This window comes from Chamaea fasciata, unplaced genomic scaffold (assembly GCF_029207755.1).
Source record: "Chamaea fasciata isolate MVZ Bird 193981 ecotype frontalis unplaced genomic scaffold, bChaFas1.0.hap1 SCAF_5, whole genome shotgun sequence".
Taxonomy (NCBI): Eukaryota; Metazoa; Chordata; class Aves; order Passeriformes; family Sylviidae; genus Chamaea; species Chamaea fasciata.
Window position 1 is genome coordinate 62,049,792 of NW_027094090.1, and position 16,195 is coordinate 62,065,986.

The 16,195-nt window shown below is 42.5% G+C and overlaps 2 protein-coding genes and 1 pseudogene across 4 annotated transcripts in view; 1 reads left to right on the top strand and 2 right to left on the bottom strand.

Annotated features, from left to right (window-relative positions):
• LOC136290346 (BPI fold-containing family C protein-like) overlaps positions 1–1,093 on the bottom strand; it is a 25,501-nt pseudogene extending 24,408 nt beyond the window's left edge.
• Positions 965–11,207, top strand: FBXO7 (F-box protein 7). Of its 2 annotated transcripts, none has more exons than XM_066184000.1 (9): positions 965–1,213; positions 2,507–2,801; positions 3,771–3,998; positions 5,307–5,448; positions 5,913–5,996; positions 7,081–7,173; positions 8,129–8,305; positions 8,985–9,022; positions 9,385–11,207. In XM_066184000.1, exons 1-9 carry the CDS (start codon positions 1,092–1,094, stop codon positions 9,787–9,789), a joined length of 1,584 nt encoding a protein of 527 aa, XP_066040097.1. In that variant the 5' UTR covers positions 965–1,091; the 3' UTR covers positions 9,790–11,207. The 2 variants fall into 2 exon arrangements, with proteins under 2 accessions (XP_066040097.1, XP_066040098.1); XM_066184001.1 differs by lacking the exon at positions 965–1,213 and adding an exon at positions 1,507–1,547.
• A 3,815-nt stretch (positions 11,208–15,022) lies between these two features.
• Positions 15,023–16,195, bottom strand: part of SYN3 (synapsin III) — a 184,693-nt gene continuing 183,520 nt past the window's right edge. For both annotated transcript variants that reach the window (XM_066183998.1, XM_066183999.1), the window contains one exon: positions 15,023–15,857. In XM_066183998.1, coding sequence (XP_066040095.1) covers positions 15,725–15,857 — 133 coding nt within the window. In that variant the 3' untranslated portion in view covers positions 15,023–15,724. The remainder of the gene's footprint in view (positions 15,858–16,195) is intronic.

Here is a 16,195-nt window from a genome sequence, read left to right on the forward strand (position 1 = left end):
TAATAAGCAGTTGTACTTGTTGGTAGCTGTGTAAGCTAGGCCTTGTGATTTCACTTATTATTTTAGTATTATACTCCTAGAAAGTACCCCAGTTTTCCTGTGTTATTCTTTGTATGGAGAAACATGATGCAAGCCAAGTTTTATCGTTAGAAAACCAAGATGATTGGAGAATATGCACTGTTCTAAGTTACCTGTGAATTTATTGCTTTTGAAAAATCTATGGACTTCATTAAACAAAGTGAAAACTTGAAAAAAACCCCTGCCTTTTATATTATCCCCCAGTCAACATTATACTCATTCCAAATGTGCATATCCAGATAAGAGGCGGGAAAGCGTTTTTTTCCCCGACTATGACAGGTGAAGGGAACTGAAATCAGTAAAGTTCAGTTTGTACCACTTCATACTTTGGTCGAGATTATTTGCTCAAAGCTGTTGTAGCACTATCTCTGAGGTGACAACTCAGCAGTCTGGTCTAGAAAAATGGGGTTCCTTCATAAAACTAAACACTCTCGGGGCAACACTGTCCTTCAGCCTTTCCCTCTGTGCATTTCCACTCTCGCCAGCAGTTTAACACCCAGCCAGGCTCTCCCCGGCAGTTTTGCCTACAGAACGTCACCTGGCCCGGTGTTACACTGAGGAGGGCAGAGGCCCTACCACCCTCGCCACGTGGCGTCAGGCAGCCCGAGCGCAGGAATCGCTGCCGCCAGTGGCTTATCCAACTCAGGGTACGAGGCTGAGGAGGAACGGAGAAATGGAGACACGCGGGAGCAGCGGCGGCGTCACACGCGCAGCAATGGCGGCCCCGGCGCCGCCTGCGGGGGCGGCTCCTCCCCGCGCAGCCGAGCGCCCAATCATCGATGGCGGCCGGGCCACAGCGCGGCACGCAGAGACAGCGATCGGGGGCGTGCCGCCAGCCCCGGGGCGGGGCCGGGCTGAGGCGGTGCCGTGACAACCAAAACAACGGCCCGGCCCGGCCCGGCAGCCTTTGCGCCCGCGCCCCGCCGCCACCTTCCCCGCCGCCGCTGCTCGGCGGGGCCCGCTCGGGGCGCGAGGTGGGTACGGAGACCTCCCCCGGTCCCGCCGCCGCCGCCATGAAGCTCCGCGTACGGCTGCAGAAGCGAACGGCGGCCCTGGAGGTGCAGGGGGCGGAGCCAACGCTGGGGGAGCTGCGCGCGCAGCTGCGCCTGGCCCTGCTGCCCGCCTGGGGGTACAGGTAGCGAGCGGAGCGAACCATCGCGAGGGGTGCTGGGGGGGAGGCCGTGCCGACCGCGCGCGGCCCGGGCCGGCCGGGCCGTACCACGCGGTGCGGGGGGAGCGGTCTGCCCCGGGCGCCGGGGCCGCGGTGCTGCCCCCTGCGGGGCGGGCGCGGCGCTGCGGCGGCGGCACCGCGCGGGCCCGGGGCGCATCGCGGGGATCGACGCCGGCCGGCCTGGCCGCTGTACCCGGCCCGCGGGGCCCGCTGCCCGGGCTCCTGCAGCGCCTGGGACTGCGGAGCGGGAAAACAAAACCTCGGGAGCGCTCAGCTGCGAAATGCGGATTGCAGCATGGTCAGAGCTGACCGGGATTTCCGCGCGGCGCTTAAGTTACTAAATGCTGTAGGGTCTCAGTTTTACACTCGTGTCAGGCTTCCTGGGGAGTCTCGGTTTAAGTTTCGTAAACATTTTATCTGTGAAGAACTCACGGCATCCTCCGTAGGAAAGTGAATCACTGTAAAAGGGGAGCGTTTTCTGATGTTGGCTGAAGGGCTTGTGGCAGAAACCTTTAATTAGGTCCGACGTGCTGCTGTTTCACTGGTGATTCACGCAGCAGTGTGGGCAGGAGAAATCTGAAGTTCTGCTTGTCTTGCCGCAGTGGGTGTATTTTATAGCTGCTACTGGGTAGCTGCTTCCCTGCTAACCAGTTTCGTTTCTGGGTTTTTTTGGCCTGAAGCATCTCTTCTTCTTACCCTCATTTGCAGCTAGCATTCTATAGGACACCCGCTGATCATTGAAATTAATGTTTAGCTTGCTGAGAAAGCAAGTTGGTTGAGTCTTCAACACTATTTATTTTTAAATAATCCGAGGCAGTAGTTTATTTAGATCTTCTTTTTCTAGCTGTTGTATCTTCTGTTTTGAAGAGCACTTGTGTGCTTTCCTTCATAACTGTTTTATGAGCCATTTCTGTAAATGAAGTGTTATTTACCGAGCAGCCACGACAACTTAAAGTTTACTTGGTGAGAAACATGGGGGAAATAATTTCATATAATCTCTTTTCCCACTATTTCTTTAACATATGGATAATTAATAATGGATTAAGCTCCATGGCACAGTACTATTGTAATATGCATTATGCATTTCTAGTTGTAGAATCATAGAATCCTTTAGGCTGGACAAGATCATCAAGTCCAATCTTTGACCAATCACCACCAGGTCAAGTACACTGTAGCACCAGTTGCCATCTTGAGTGTGTGGCTATCCAGGTGCAGCCAACCATATTTGCTTACTTTTTTTTTTAAATTATTTTGCAGTTCTGATACCACGTTTTCAATAACATTGAACAGAAAAGATGCTCTCACAGAGGATCAGAAGACCTTAGCTTCATATGGGATTGTTTCTGGTGATTTGATATGCTTGTTACTGGAAGAGCCAGATGGACAACCCAGCCTACCTCCTCCTCCTTCTCCTCCCTCACTTCAGAATGGTCATGAGCCGTCCACCTTGACCCCCAACAAAAGGCAGGCCAACAGTCCAAGAGAAGAAGGGCAGAATGAGCAATCTGACAATGAGAAGGCTCAGCTGGAAGTTCAAGAGAGTGATGGAAGGGTAAGTGCATGAGAATTTTCCTGTACAGCACAACACAAAAAAAAGAAGGTATCCTGTTGTGTCAGTTGCTGTGTTATATAGGAGTGAATTTCTTGAGAATATTTGGCTCCTTATACTTACCTGATACATGCTTAGTTATTTGAATGGAAATTTGTCTCTATTCATTGTATGTTACTGTGGCACGGAAGCTAGTTCAGAGGGCCCAAAGTGTTTCAGGTTTACAGGAGTAAATGTTTTTGCTGGAGCATGCACTTAAGGAAGTAAGGATTGTGTTTCTTACTTGCCTCAGTGCTGTCTTTTTGAGGACCTGATTCTAGATAGGAGCAGATGCAACAGGCGGTGTTGGAGACAGGCTCTTTCCCCCCCCCTCTTTCCTGACCCCTATGTTAGGTAAATCTGCTTACAGTTTTCATTCTGCTTTTTTAAAATAATGTGTCTGTGTGTAGTTTTGTCAGTTAATTAATAACATGCCATGATTTAGAAGAAAGGGAGCTACAGTGAAGCCACAGTCTTCCTTAGGTGGCAGCAGGTGCCCTCCATTGATTGATTTTATTTTCCTCACTGCCGTTTAGGCTTGTTGTGCTTGTTGGCAGCCCAAGTTACTATTTTGGTTATTTGCCATGCAAATTGGCTAGGTTCAAATATATGGTGATACTCTAGTGATTAAATTATTCCTGTGTATGTTGCAAAAATTCCGATGAAGGTTTAATATATTATGATCCCTTTGTCTTCAGTTAGTATATGCAATAAAATGATAGACCCTTTCATGAGGGGTTGACATTATAAAGATTAAAAAATCCAAAGGGTACATGTTTAATCCCAATCCCCATCTGGAATGCTAGAAAATGGAGTTGTAATGGATTTGTACAATTTGTATGCAAAATCAGGCTGGAATAAGCAGATGTAGAATGTTGATATATATAGAGGTGTAATTTTCTGAACAAAAGTATGTTTTGCTTTCCCCTGAAGGCAGGATCCAGCCTAGAATTTCCTTCTGGATTAGTTCCAGAGGATGCTGACCTGGAAGAAGGTTCAGGTTCCTATCCCTCCGAACCGATGCTGTGCAGTGAAGCTGCTGATGGTGAAATACCCCATTCCTTAGAGATGCTCTACCTTTCTGCTGAGTGTACCACTGCCACTGATGCCTTGATTGTTCTGCTTCATCTTCTCATGATGGAGACAGGCTATGTACCTCAGGTAGGTAGGTGGAGCACCAAACAGAAATCCCTGGGTCATTGTGGGAAGCTGTGGAATATACAAGGTGCATCTGAGGATCTGCTTCTGCCTTTGTACATGTCAGTTGGCTGCAGGGACTGCTGAAGGATCTGCTTCTCTAATTTCCCTAAACAGAAAGGCTTCAGGCTAAAGACTGGAGCAGCTTTTAGGTGTGGAAGAAGAGGCCTGTCCCTGTGGTTTTTTTTGGTCCTCAGCCTCACTGGGACTCAGGTGAACCTCCTGCTTCTGCCTTATACTATAGAGCATGTGCAGATTAGGTTGTAGCACTTCCCCAAAATGCTGCCTTAAGTGTAGGTGTCATCTTAATGATATCCTGTTAGGTGGTGCTTAATGAGGCCTAGGTCTGCCAAAAAACTGTCTCTAATTCCATATTCAACTAAGTGTCAAGTTGGGCTTTGGTTTTACTAATCCATAGAGGTATCATACTTGAGCACCTGTGGCAGTACATCTGTAAAATGTATGGGTTCACTTTTTCCCTTTACATTTAATGTTTATTAATACGTGGCTGAACATGGAGAAAGAGACTTGGTCTCAGGCAGGTGTTTAAATTCTCATCTTTTTTCTTGCAGTGAGGCTGACTAGGCACATGTGGGTGTCTGGTTGACCAATACAAATTAAATAAATCTGTTAAGTTCATTGCATCCCCAAAATTTGAAATACTATGTAAAGAATACATTTGCCACTGGGAATAAAGTCTGTTTATGGCATTTTACCTGTTGTTACATTGTATCTGCATCAATATCTCTGATATTCCATCTGAGCAATTTCATTATGAAATTGACAGCCAACCTGTTAGTTGACTCAGGTTTTCTAACTAACTTCAGACTATGATTCTTAAAGCCCTGTCGGATACTGGAAGTTCACAGAAAAGGTGCAAAAGCGCTTTTTTTTTTTTTTTTTTTTTTTTTTTTTTTTTTTTTTTTTTTTTTTCCTTTTTGTGCAGAAAATTAATTATGTCCAGGAGTTTTCAGAGTGCTGAAATGGATGACAGAATGAGGGATGTGTCACAAAGAAATAGGTGTGAGTGCTCACTGAATGTTTGTTCCTATCAGGACAGAAATTACTGAACTTCACTTGGATTTGCTGTTAGTTTTGCGAAAAATGTGAAAAATCATACATATTCATAATCACTGTGTCATTCGGACTGACCCAGGAGTCGAATTGCGAGCATCATTCTGCCATTTCCAAACTTCTAATCCTTTTCTCGCCCTCAGCATTGGTACATTGCAACAGTATGACAGCGTGTTTGTTACCTCTTTACGTTTGTAGGGGATAGAAGCCAAGGTAGTCTCTATGCCAGAGAAATGGAGAGGGAATGGTGTTTATAAGCTACAGTACACACATCCCCTTTGTGGAGAAGGTTCTGCTGGTTTGACTTGTGTGCCTCTGGGAGATTTTATTGCTATTAATGGTAAGTCAGTCAAGTCTTCATCCTGGATGCACATTCCTAAGTATCGCCATTGTTTAGGAAGAGAAAACTTAAGTGTGCTTTTGTGTGTTTTGTACTGCACCTTTATTAATTGGGTTGCTGAGGTGCAGGAGATGCCACTTCCTGTTGCTGAATACTCTTGGCATTTCCAGTCTCTCTGTTAACTGTTTCTTTCCCTCTTGTTGTAACAGATTAATCCTTAGGAGATTCCACTGGCATTTTCATTGCAATATTGTAGAAAAATGTTTGTCGTTTCATTTCATAGGAACTTTGGTACACATTGCCAGACATGAAGGAAGTAGATTTGCTTCAGCTACAGTGTTTTGGCTTCTTTTATGTTTTTTTTGCAAGACTTACAACTTCCAGACTATGTATTACTTCAGTGATGAAGTGGTCTTTGTTGTCTCTGTGTTTTAAATTCTGAAAGGTCTTTCTTATATTTGTAGCAACACTGAAAATCAATGAAGAGATTAAAAGTGTTAAGAGAATCCAGCTATTGCCATCGTCCTTTGTCTGCTTTCAGGACCCAGGTATGCCTGAACTATGATCTCATAGTAGTAAACTGAAAAGTAAAGAAGAGGCACAATGGGTAAGAATATGCTTTAGCAGAGCACCAAATAAGTACAGAATAGCAAAAAAGAATAAAAATGTGGTTACCATTTAGGTTAGTCATAACTTTGTGGTGAAAGGAGTTCAGGGTGTAGCCATTTACTCACACTTTGTTGTTAGCACAAATTGGATTTCTTGGATTAACAATATAAGGAAAGAGCCTTCCAAATCTCAGTTTATGCTTTGGCTCATAAGCCTGTTTTTTATGAGGTCCTAGGCATATGTGTGAATCTCTGGGGCAGTGCTGGGTGATAGCCCCTTTCTGCCTGGCAGCTCAGGACTTCAGAGGCTGGTACACTCTTGTTGTGGCACTGTAGTTGTTAAATTCTTTTTGTCAGAAAACATGTGCTGACCACATAGGTTTCTCCAGAGTGCCAAAACTAGAGGAAAAACTAAGGTGAGGGAGGAGAGAAGGGCAGATCCATGGGGATCTTTGTGAGCACAGACCTGAGCATCCTTACATTCTCTGAAGGATATGAGTTGCCTTCTTGGCAGTCCAGGCTGGCTCAATTTCCTGTGTTCTGTGTAGTCCCTGATGTACAAGTCTTATTGAAAGGTTGTAGAAGAACTGAGTGCTGAAATGTGTCCAGTATAACAGTAAAGTCTTCTTGCTCCTCTTTCTTCAGAGAACAGAATGGAAGAATACTTCTGTCAGAGAAATGAAGGTTGCAGGCTTTTAGAACATAGATGTATGTTAGGCAGGAACTTTGAAATTTGACAAAGGAAGCTCTGAGAGCTTGAGAGTCAGTTTGTTTCCAGAGAACTGAAGTCTTTCCCTTGACTGTGCCTTTTAAGGCCGAAGGAAAAGCTTAGCCCAGTCATGGAACTGGTTTCTAGTTTATCAGTGACTGACTTGTTGCAGGATAATTACACTCTAGCTGCAGAGCTGCTCACATCAAGATCAAAAGCAGATTAAAGTTGTGCTAATAAGAAAGCTGTAATTTTTATGTAATTTTTGCATTATAACCTCTTGAAGTTAAGCTTTTTCCCTCTCTTCTTTGATAGAGAAGGTTGCAGGTGTTTACAAAGACCTTCAGAAATTATCCCGTCTATTTAAAGACCAGCTGGTTTACTCTCTCCTGGCTGCTGCCCGACAAGGTGAGAGAAAATATTAACAATTAGAGATGGTACTTAATTTTTGAGGATGGAAGGAAGGGAGTCTCAATCTAAAGCCTTGAAGGAAGAGTGTTAGAAAAAGTTGTTCAGTGATAGGTGTATAAACAGTAAGCATAAAGTAAAATATACCTTTTAAAGAAATCATATAAATCCTTGTAACTCAGAAAATGATAATATAATTCTGGTTTTAATTTTTGATTGCTCTAGTCTCACTTCAGGGATAGAAATGGAGTGGCTGTTTAACATGCATAATGATGAGGAAATCCTACCATGAAAATTTTGTAGCAGTAGTTCTGTAGTTTTGGTCTGTTTCTTTGTCGAAACAGAAAAAATAGTTTAGCATTATGTTTGGAAGTCTGACCTCAGGAATGATCTTGCTAGGAACTGGTTGTTGGGGGCTTGGAAAGGATGGTAGGAGGTACCCCAGGTGGTGTTTGTGAAGCAGTAGGAAGCCAAGCTTTTTCTGCATAGTTACTGCAATAAAAGATCCCAGCTTTGTATTCTGAAGACAATGGAATTCGCTCTAGACTCAGTGTGTGAAGATTTTAGGTGAAGCATGTGCTCTTATATTTGTATTCTTTGCAGGCTCATGAAATTGGGGAGGTCTTTTTCTTCTTTACTTGTTTTTTTAGCTCTATAGCCTCTAAGCATTATTTGGTGTGTGGTATGTTTCTTAGGCATAATGCTCAGTATAAAACGTCATTTGCCCTATTTTGTGCACCTCACAAGCGTAGTTAGAGTTGCAAGAGAGCTCTTTTGCAAAGAGTCACATCACAGTAGGTTGCTCAGAAAAGTGATGTAGCTCAGGCATCAAAGAGATGTAAGAGAAAGATTATAATGTTCTTTCTTTCTTTTAGGGTCTTTAGAGATAGAAGCACTGCCTAAGTGATGTTGAGTTTACTCTATTTTTTCTGAACCTTCTTTCTCCTTTCTGTAGCTTTGAACTTGCCAGATGTGTTTGGGTTAGTGGTCCTTCCTCTTGAGCTCAAGCTTCGGATTTTCAGACTTCTGGATGTCCGTTCCCTCATCTCTCTCTCCGCTGTTTGCCGTGATCTCTACACAGCTTCCAATGACCAGCTTCTCTGGAGGTTCATGTATCTGCGGGATTTCCGAGGTGATGTCGAGGCACATCTTTTTCTGATTACATTCTCATGTTAACAGAGGGATTAGTTCTGACAGGTTCTGATAAGAGTCTCCTCAGGCAACCAATAATGATATTGAAACACTGTGAGTGAATGCAGTTGTTTATGATACTACTCAGTACAGTTGGTCAGGTCAGAGATTTAGGTGGATGCAGAGTTCTCAGCCAAGGAAAATGGTTGGCAATCTTCTGAGCTGCTACTGGTGCTCCACATGGTACTTCCCATGTGTGTGGTGCAGGCTTTCCTTGTTTTCATCTGTTTCCTCTGTTACCTCAGTGTATTGGCTACTGCAGATATTAGGAAGTAGAGGGGAGATATATTCCTGCTTCAATTTCTCACAAGAGAGTAAAGAAACAAAGGTAATCAAGGGAAGTGCTGTCAGAAGGCAAAGATAATGTTTTTGGGATTTCTCTATTTAATTTTCTCTATTTAACATTTGGAAATGATGCTTTACATGGAATGGGTGTGCAAGTACATTACCTTTCAAATGGACCTGGAGCTTTATATTTTTTAAGATCCATTATCTTCAGAAAAAGATATATTGACCACAAGTGTTTTTCGTATCTTGATTATTCTTTGAATTCTGATAAACTGCAGGTATCTGTGGCACAAGATATGTTGCTTTTCTTAATTCTTTGCTTCTCCTTTTAGATCCTATTGCAAGGCCTCGTGACACAGACTGGAAAGAAGTAGGTGGCTTTTTTATGTAATCTTTCTGAGGTCAGTCTTAGTTTGAGAATTAAGTATAGACTTTGGGAGGCAGTAACTTTGAGTTAAAGTTTAGCTTAAAAGTGTGGTGTTCTGTGTATGCATGTTGGTCAGACTAGTGGAAAGGAGCATCAACAAGTTACATGGTGCATGCTCAAACTGGGGGTTAGAGATCTTGCAAGGGTGCTGTGCCTGGTCTCTGGCAGGCAAGGGAATTGCTGCTCTGGGTTTTCAGACTGGTGAGGAGCACTTTTTTGAGAAGTGCTGTAAAACTGAATGCAGTTGCTGAAGCTGGAACACTTAGAGAGCTTTAAAATGCCTTTTTTTTTTTTTCTGTCTGCAGCTGTACAAGAAAAAGTTGAAACAGAAGAAGGAGGCCCTGAGATGGAGGCACATGATGCTTCTGCCCCCTATACCTCATCCAATCCCCTTTCATCCCAACACATTCTATCCTAATCCCTTTCCACCCAACCCATTCCCATCAAATCCAATATATCCCCCAATGATCATTGGGGGAGAATATGATGAGAGACCAACACTTCCATACGTTGGAGACCCAATTAACTCACTCATTCCTGGCCAGGGAGAAGCACCGGGTCAGTTTCCTCCATTCAGACCACATTTTGACCCAATTGGCTCCCTGCCTGGAGCCAACCCAACGCTTCCAGGACGAGCTGGTCCCAGTGACAGGTTTCCACCTCGACCCAGCCGGGGCCGCCCCATGGACATTCGCCGTGCGTTCATTTGATTGCTGCTTTTTCTTGCAGGGAGTTTTGTAGTCGCTGAGCTTGCTTTCTAACTGCAGGAGATTGCAAATCCCAGGCACTAACATCTGCCTTCAGACTGTGTCAAGAACATGCGTGCATGGTGATGTCCCAACCACAGAGGCTGGGTTTGTTTTGTGCTCTGGTAGTGCTGTACCACCTGGCACTTAAGGTGTGTTCCTCAAAGAGCTATGACTTAGAGCAATTTGTTCTGCTGCCCCCCCTCCTTGCCCTTAATTGTCTGTGAAGTGCTACTTAGAGACCAGAATACCAGCCAAATCCTTACTGCATCAGATAAAGAGCACTTTAAATACAAACCCTCTAGTTGTTTGTCTTATTTGGAGAGTTTTACTGAATTGCCAGGATGCAAGGTTTTGTTTAAAATTTACCTGGCTAATTAATAATCTTTATTAACAAAACGTTATCACATAGAACAGGATTCTGCCACTGTTATGGTAGATGTGTGTTCATGGAAATTTTTAAAGGTGTTGTTTCCTTTTTCCTTTAATATTTTATTAGGTAAAAAGCATTTTTGTATTGTTACTTAATGCACAAAGAATACAGCAAAGGGATTTTCTTTACAATGGAAATATTAGAACACAATTCATTTTACAAACAATTGAGTAAAGTCATGCTACAGTGCAACTCAGAAGTCTAAGCAGAAGCAGAGCAATTTTACAAAGAATCGGCAGCAAAACTTTTGACTTTTTCCTTGACTTTGCAAATAAGGATCTGTAGTACGTGACAGCATTTACTGTGTTTGAACTAAAAGTAGTGCGAAAATGCATCTTTTCTCTCTATCTGACATACTTAAAGAATTAAATAGGTTGACCTGGTTGCAGTGGAAATGGGATCACAACAACATGAGAAGCAGAATGAATTGTGACTTCAGTAAATTCCATTTAATTCCACTACTTAAGTATCAGATGATATCTTGCCAAAAGAAAATGTGTCATAGCATGTTCTAAGCACCTTTCAAGTGTTGTCTTATTAACTAATGAGCAGCTAACAAGACCACTGTTAAAGTTTCCTGATAAAACCTGCAAGGTGATGCTGGAGCTCAAATAAAGGAAGACTGTAATGACTAAACTTTGCTAGAACTTTTAATTTCTTACGCATTTTTTAAGATGATTGATCTCAGTGTTTCTATAAATGTGAATGGTACTAATGACTGTTGTGACAACTGATATTATTTTCTAAAACTTTTTGGAAATTCCAGCTGTGGAAATGGAATGACATTTCCTGTTAAATACAAGCTATTTAATCAGTAATACTTATGTGCTTTTTCAGGTGAGATTTCAGTGGTTCATCTTCTTGTTTTGTATAAAATCAGCTGACTTCAGTAAGGTCAGGGAGTTTTGCCAGTGGAAGTAAAATATAATACTTTATTTTGCTGTCAAAAGTTGTATTGCTTCTTTCTTCCTTTTCTACTTCGCAGAGATAGTTTTACCAAGACTTTTAAAGTAACTTTTTTTTTAACTTTTAACATTTGCCATCAATGGTTGAATTGCCTTGTTCCAAAAGCATTTTCACCAGTGAAATGTATAGTCAGATCTCTTAGAGTTTGCAGAAATTCTTTATATTCCTGATTATTCTTTATATTCAGCTGACTATAAAAAAGGGAAGTCTACACTGTATTGGTCTTGTGCCATTTTGTCCTTGTGATGAGTGCTTCAGCAGTGGATAAATAATACTCAGATAAGGTTACAGAGCTTCAACTGATAAAATAATTTGTAACTTACCCTTTTCCTTTTTTCCCAAGCTATTTCTGGGAACAGTGATCACATAATGCATGTGAGAAGTTAATTTTGTGGTGCCAATGGTACTTGCATTGCCAATGCCTTGATGACAGTCACATGGTTTGCCCTGCTGGCAAGCCATATGCTGCTCTGGAATTGTGCCCTCTTTGCCATGAAGACAACTTCAAAGTCATACTTCTGCCAGGCTGATGCCAGAGGTTCAGTTTATCCTGGATTTTGTCATTGAAATGTTTGTTTTTGAAGTAATGAACTCAGCCCTTTTACACATGCCCCACTACGTGACCTGAAGATATTCCTTCCCTTTTTCTGTTGTCCCTCACATTCTAGAAGAGGTGTTGTGAGCTAAAGATTAGGAGACCTGACTTAGCTGGAACTGTAAAGTTCCTTAGAGAGGAGTTCCTGTTATTCATAAAACAGGGTATGAGGTGAGTATCTCAGGACCAACAGTATAAAATTAGAAGGCAAAACAGAGGAAATACTTGAAAACTAGCTGCTTGCTTTGTTTATCTGCCAGCTCCTAAGTCAAGTGTGTGTGTCATTGCTGTTGCAAATGATAAAAGAGAAATCACAAAAGATGAAATGCCTTAAGATGAGCATTCCTTGCCTGTACTATTTATCAGTACCTAGCACTGTAAAGGTTGCTACTGAGTCACTTGGAAATAAGGAACTATTATCCTTTTCTGTATATTATTTTATCTTATTAATGAAGCTTTAAGCCCATGCACAAGGTGTAAGGTCTTATGTACCTGCTTGTGATTAGTGGAAGACTGTAAAATACCACTGCGTTTACAAGTAGGATTGCTGTTCTTCTGGACCTTAGCTTGCCTGGGAATGTGTGTTCCATTCCTCTTGAAATACCACACCTGGCTATGACAAGAAAGTCAAGGTGTTCTTCAGTTTGTAACCAAACAGCAAAATGTAAACTAATTTTCTAGCTGGTGGATATGGTTGGGTGTTGTTGCTGTGTCCCAGCTACTTCTTGAGCTGGACCCAAACACCAGCCTACTCATGTTTCCTGACTTCCATGTGAAAAAATTGAAGCAAATAGGACAAAAGAAGCTTTGACCAGGTGTTCAGTTTTCACATCTGTGTGAGAAAGATCCCAAGGTGTGCTGTGGGGCTTGTGTGCCCTGTGATTTAAATGTAGCTTCTCTTCACCAGTTTTTTCTGTTGTTTTCTTACTGCCCCTGCTGTTGTATTTAGGTACCTAAATGTCTCTTGGGTATACGCAAGTTATATAGTTTCCCATTCACATAAAACGAAAATACCCCTCTTTTTCTAGGGTGTAGGGATTTTGGAGTAGAAGGCCAGCATCAAAGGCAATAACTTGAAAATGGGATAATGGATTTGTGAATCTCCTGCTAGCCACATCTAGTATGTGAACATCATGGCTGTAGACTGGAAGTGCACTGTTGGGACAGTTACAGGACGCAACAGATTTTCATCATTCCAACTTTGAAAATCAACTCAGTGGTTTAAAGCCTTTCTGTGAATAGAACTGAAGGTGCTTTTTCAGGAACTATGGACTAACTGAATTAAGCTGAAAGTGCCTGTTGTTTGTACTTGATGTTGCAACTTAAAGCCAGGTGGTGAGATGCAATTCTGTTTGCTTGTCCCTTGGAAGGTAACAGCTGGGAGCTGTGGGCAAATGAAGAGATTGAGTCACTGCTTGGTATCAAAGCTGACAGTGCTATCCTGTTCCTTTGGTCTGTCAGAGGACAGCCCTGCTGTCTTCAAATACAGCCTCAGCAGATGACCCAGCTGTTGCACTTTCAGCGATGAACTCCTGTCGATTTATGGGGCCATGTTGTACTAGTCACCATTCCTTTTTTGTTTATGTTGTGTTGGTGAGGGAATCATGGAGTTTCAGGGGATAAAGCAATTGAGGATTCTTGCAGTAAACTTTCACTTCTGTCTCGTCATCTCTGGTGACCATTTAGTAAGGAAAGGCACAAACCATGCTGAGAGATGTGTTACAGAAGGAAATACTCTCCTGCCAGGGTTGTTTTACCTCTTCTCCATAAAGTGAAGCCTGTTAATCTGCTTCTCTTGCCAGTGGGACACTGCTTGCTCAAGGCCATTTCTCACTCTTATTGCTCCTGGAGACTGCAAAACAGCAGGGACTGTTGTTTTTTTTTTTTCTCAGATGATGACATATATTTATGATGCTACATTGTAAGCTGCTTATCAAACCCTGAAGGACAGCACAGAACTGAGGAAAACAAAACAGAAGACAAACCATCAGAGAATAAGGTGGTTCTGTAATACTGAACTTGAGGTATAAATCATTGATCCAGATGAGTCTCTTGAGGGACTTCCAATCTGGAAAAGCTATGCTGTTGCTTGCCATTATATGTGCAAAGGCCTGCTCAGGGATGGGTCATACAAGGTCCAGATGACTTCATTGGATTTAGATATTCATTACAGGTGCTATGCAGGAAGGATTTCCTTGTTTGGCTTTATTCCCACCAGTGAATCATACGATCCATGATGGCAAATGCAGCTGTTGCTTTTGCTGCTTTGGGGATCTCCTTGTTTAAGTGACAGCAAAGATCTGGGCCGTTGACTCTAATATTTTTTTAACTAAACTAACGTCCCTGGGCATTCCTAAGTATCATCCTGGTGAAGATGTGTGCCAAGGGAAGCACAAAGACAAGTCTAGCTTCAAAACTATGTTGAGGAGGTGGGATGAGGACTGGCACCTGCATTAGGTGTGTTCTAAACAGACCTCCCAGGGTGCAAGGGATAGACTCTCAGCTGGTATAAATAGCTATAAATACGTGGATTTACCCAGAGTGAGCTTTTTCAATCATGAACACAGATTTTGTGGGGTTTGTCATGTCCCAGCGCCAGTATATGTGCACAGACACAACTTTGTTCAGTGTTGCAGGCTTAGAGGGAAAAAGCACACCAGCAAAGGTCCATCTCCGTCTTTAGAGGAATAGTTCTTGGGAGTGGTCAAGGAGAACTAATACTGATTGTTATCTGCTTGGGACAATCCCATATATGCCCTCCTGTGGCTGGTGTCTCATGAAGGACCCAGGTCATCTTATTTGTGAAGTATAATTTTCCAGTTGTGTTGCAAGTTTGTCACCTTGTGTTCATTTTGCATTCACCCCAGCAAAGTCAGTGGGAATTCAAGGGGGGAGACAGGATTTCACTCCATCTCTCTGTCCATTCAGTATTATGGAACACTCAGCACACAACTATGTGCACTTCATCAGCTCTGCTATTAATTAAGCATGTTCCTGAGGGACATACACAGCCAGATGTGACCAAGTCACCAAAGTACTGGGAGTTTAGCTGGATTTTGTCTGGAATTTGTGTGAACTGTGAATGTGAACTTGGATGTTTTCAGGGGCAGGGGAAGAAATTGTTGTTTGTGTGGAAGACCCATTTCTTAGGTTATTTTTGAGCTAAGGCTACAGGGTTAGAACATGATGTTTTTCTCTCAGAACTTGGGAATCACACACAGGGGACATAAATGCCAGGCATGAAACAGAGATGTTTTATCTGCTATGAGCAGAATGATCTGGAACAAAGCAGCAGTCCGTCTGGCTGACCTGCTTGTGTGATCTTTGGTGCTTACTGATGTCTGGTACTGCATTTATCTTGAACGTAGTTTTGCTCTGAAAAGTGACCTTTTATGAAGTTGGTATAATGAAATTCCACAGTTCACTGGATGCTCAAGCATGCTCACTTTGTCGGTCAATGAATACTTATTCTTGACTCTGCACATGTGTTTCTAAAAGAAGCCAAATTGTTTTAGCTTGACCTTAACAAGAATTCAGTAATTGGAAGTTAACAATTGTATTGACTATATATAAATCAAAATAAAACCCAGTTTGCACTGTCATAACTGTGTTGACTCCACAGGGGTTAGTCAGAGTAAAATTTGCTTTACAACTCAGTCATTTGAACAGATATGATTCTGATTATGCACAAAACCCAAGGAAATAGTGACACTTTTATACAGTCACTTTTCAGACTGTTATTCAAATATTTTCTTTGTATTAAAACAACTATAGTTTTCTAAATTCCCTTTACCCAGGTGTTAGTTGTAAATCGCTGCGTTCATTGAATATATTCCAGGATGACATCAGGTATGACATAATGTAGAGTGAGGGCTGACAAAAGCACAAATCCAGCTGCAGGACTGTTAATCAGAAAACAGGCTAGCAAATGATTTCCTCAGGTTGCGGATGGTCTCAGCTTTTGCTTCATCTTCAGTGGCATTTCCTCGCTGAGATGACTCAGATACGCTGAAGCTGTTTGTCAGTGATTGCGATTTGCTGAAAGGGAAAACAGAGTTCAGTCTCAGCAGGAGAAGGTGAGAATTCAAAGCTGGTTACTCATGCTTTGTGTTTCATCACACAGACAAATACAAGGATAAAAGGAGAGGTTGGCACAGAAAGTATCCATGTGCTAAGACATCCAGGAATGGGGGAGGTGGGACAGAATGGGGCATGGGCAAAGTGGCTCAGTCCAAATTGGTTAAGTGTTGATGAAAACATCTGACTGGAAGTGTGCAATTGCCATTTGGTGAAGCTGTTGTGAGAAATCCTTGTAATTTCACTACTACAACAGAAGAATGGATTAATATTAGGGGTAACCTGTCTCTCGTCAGCCT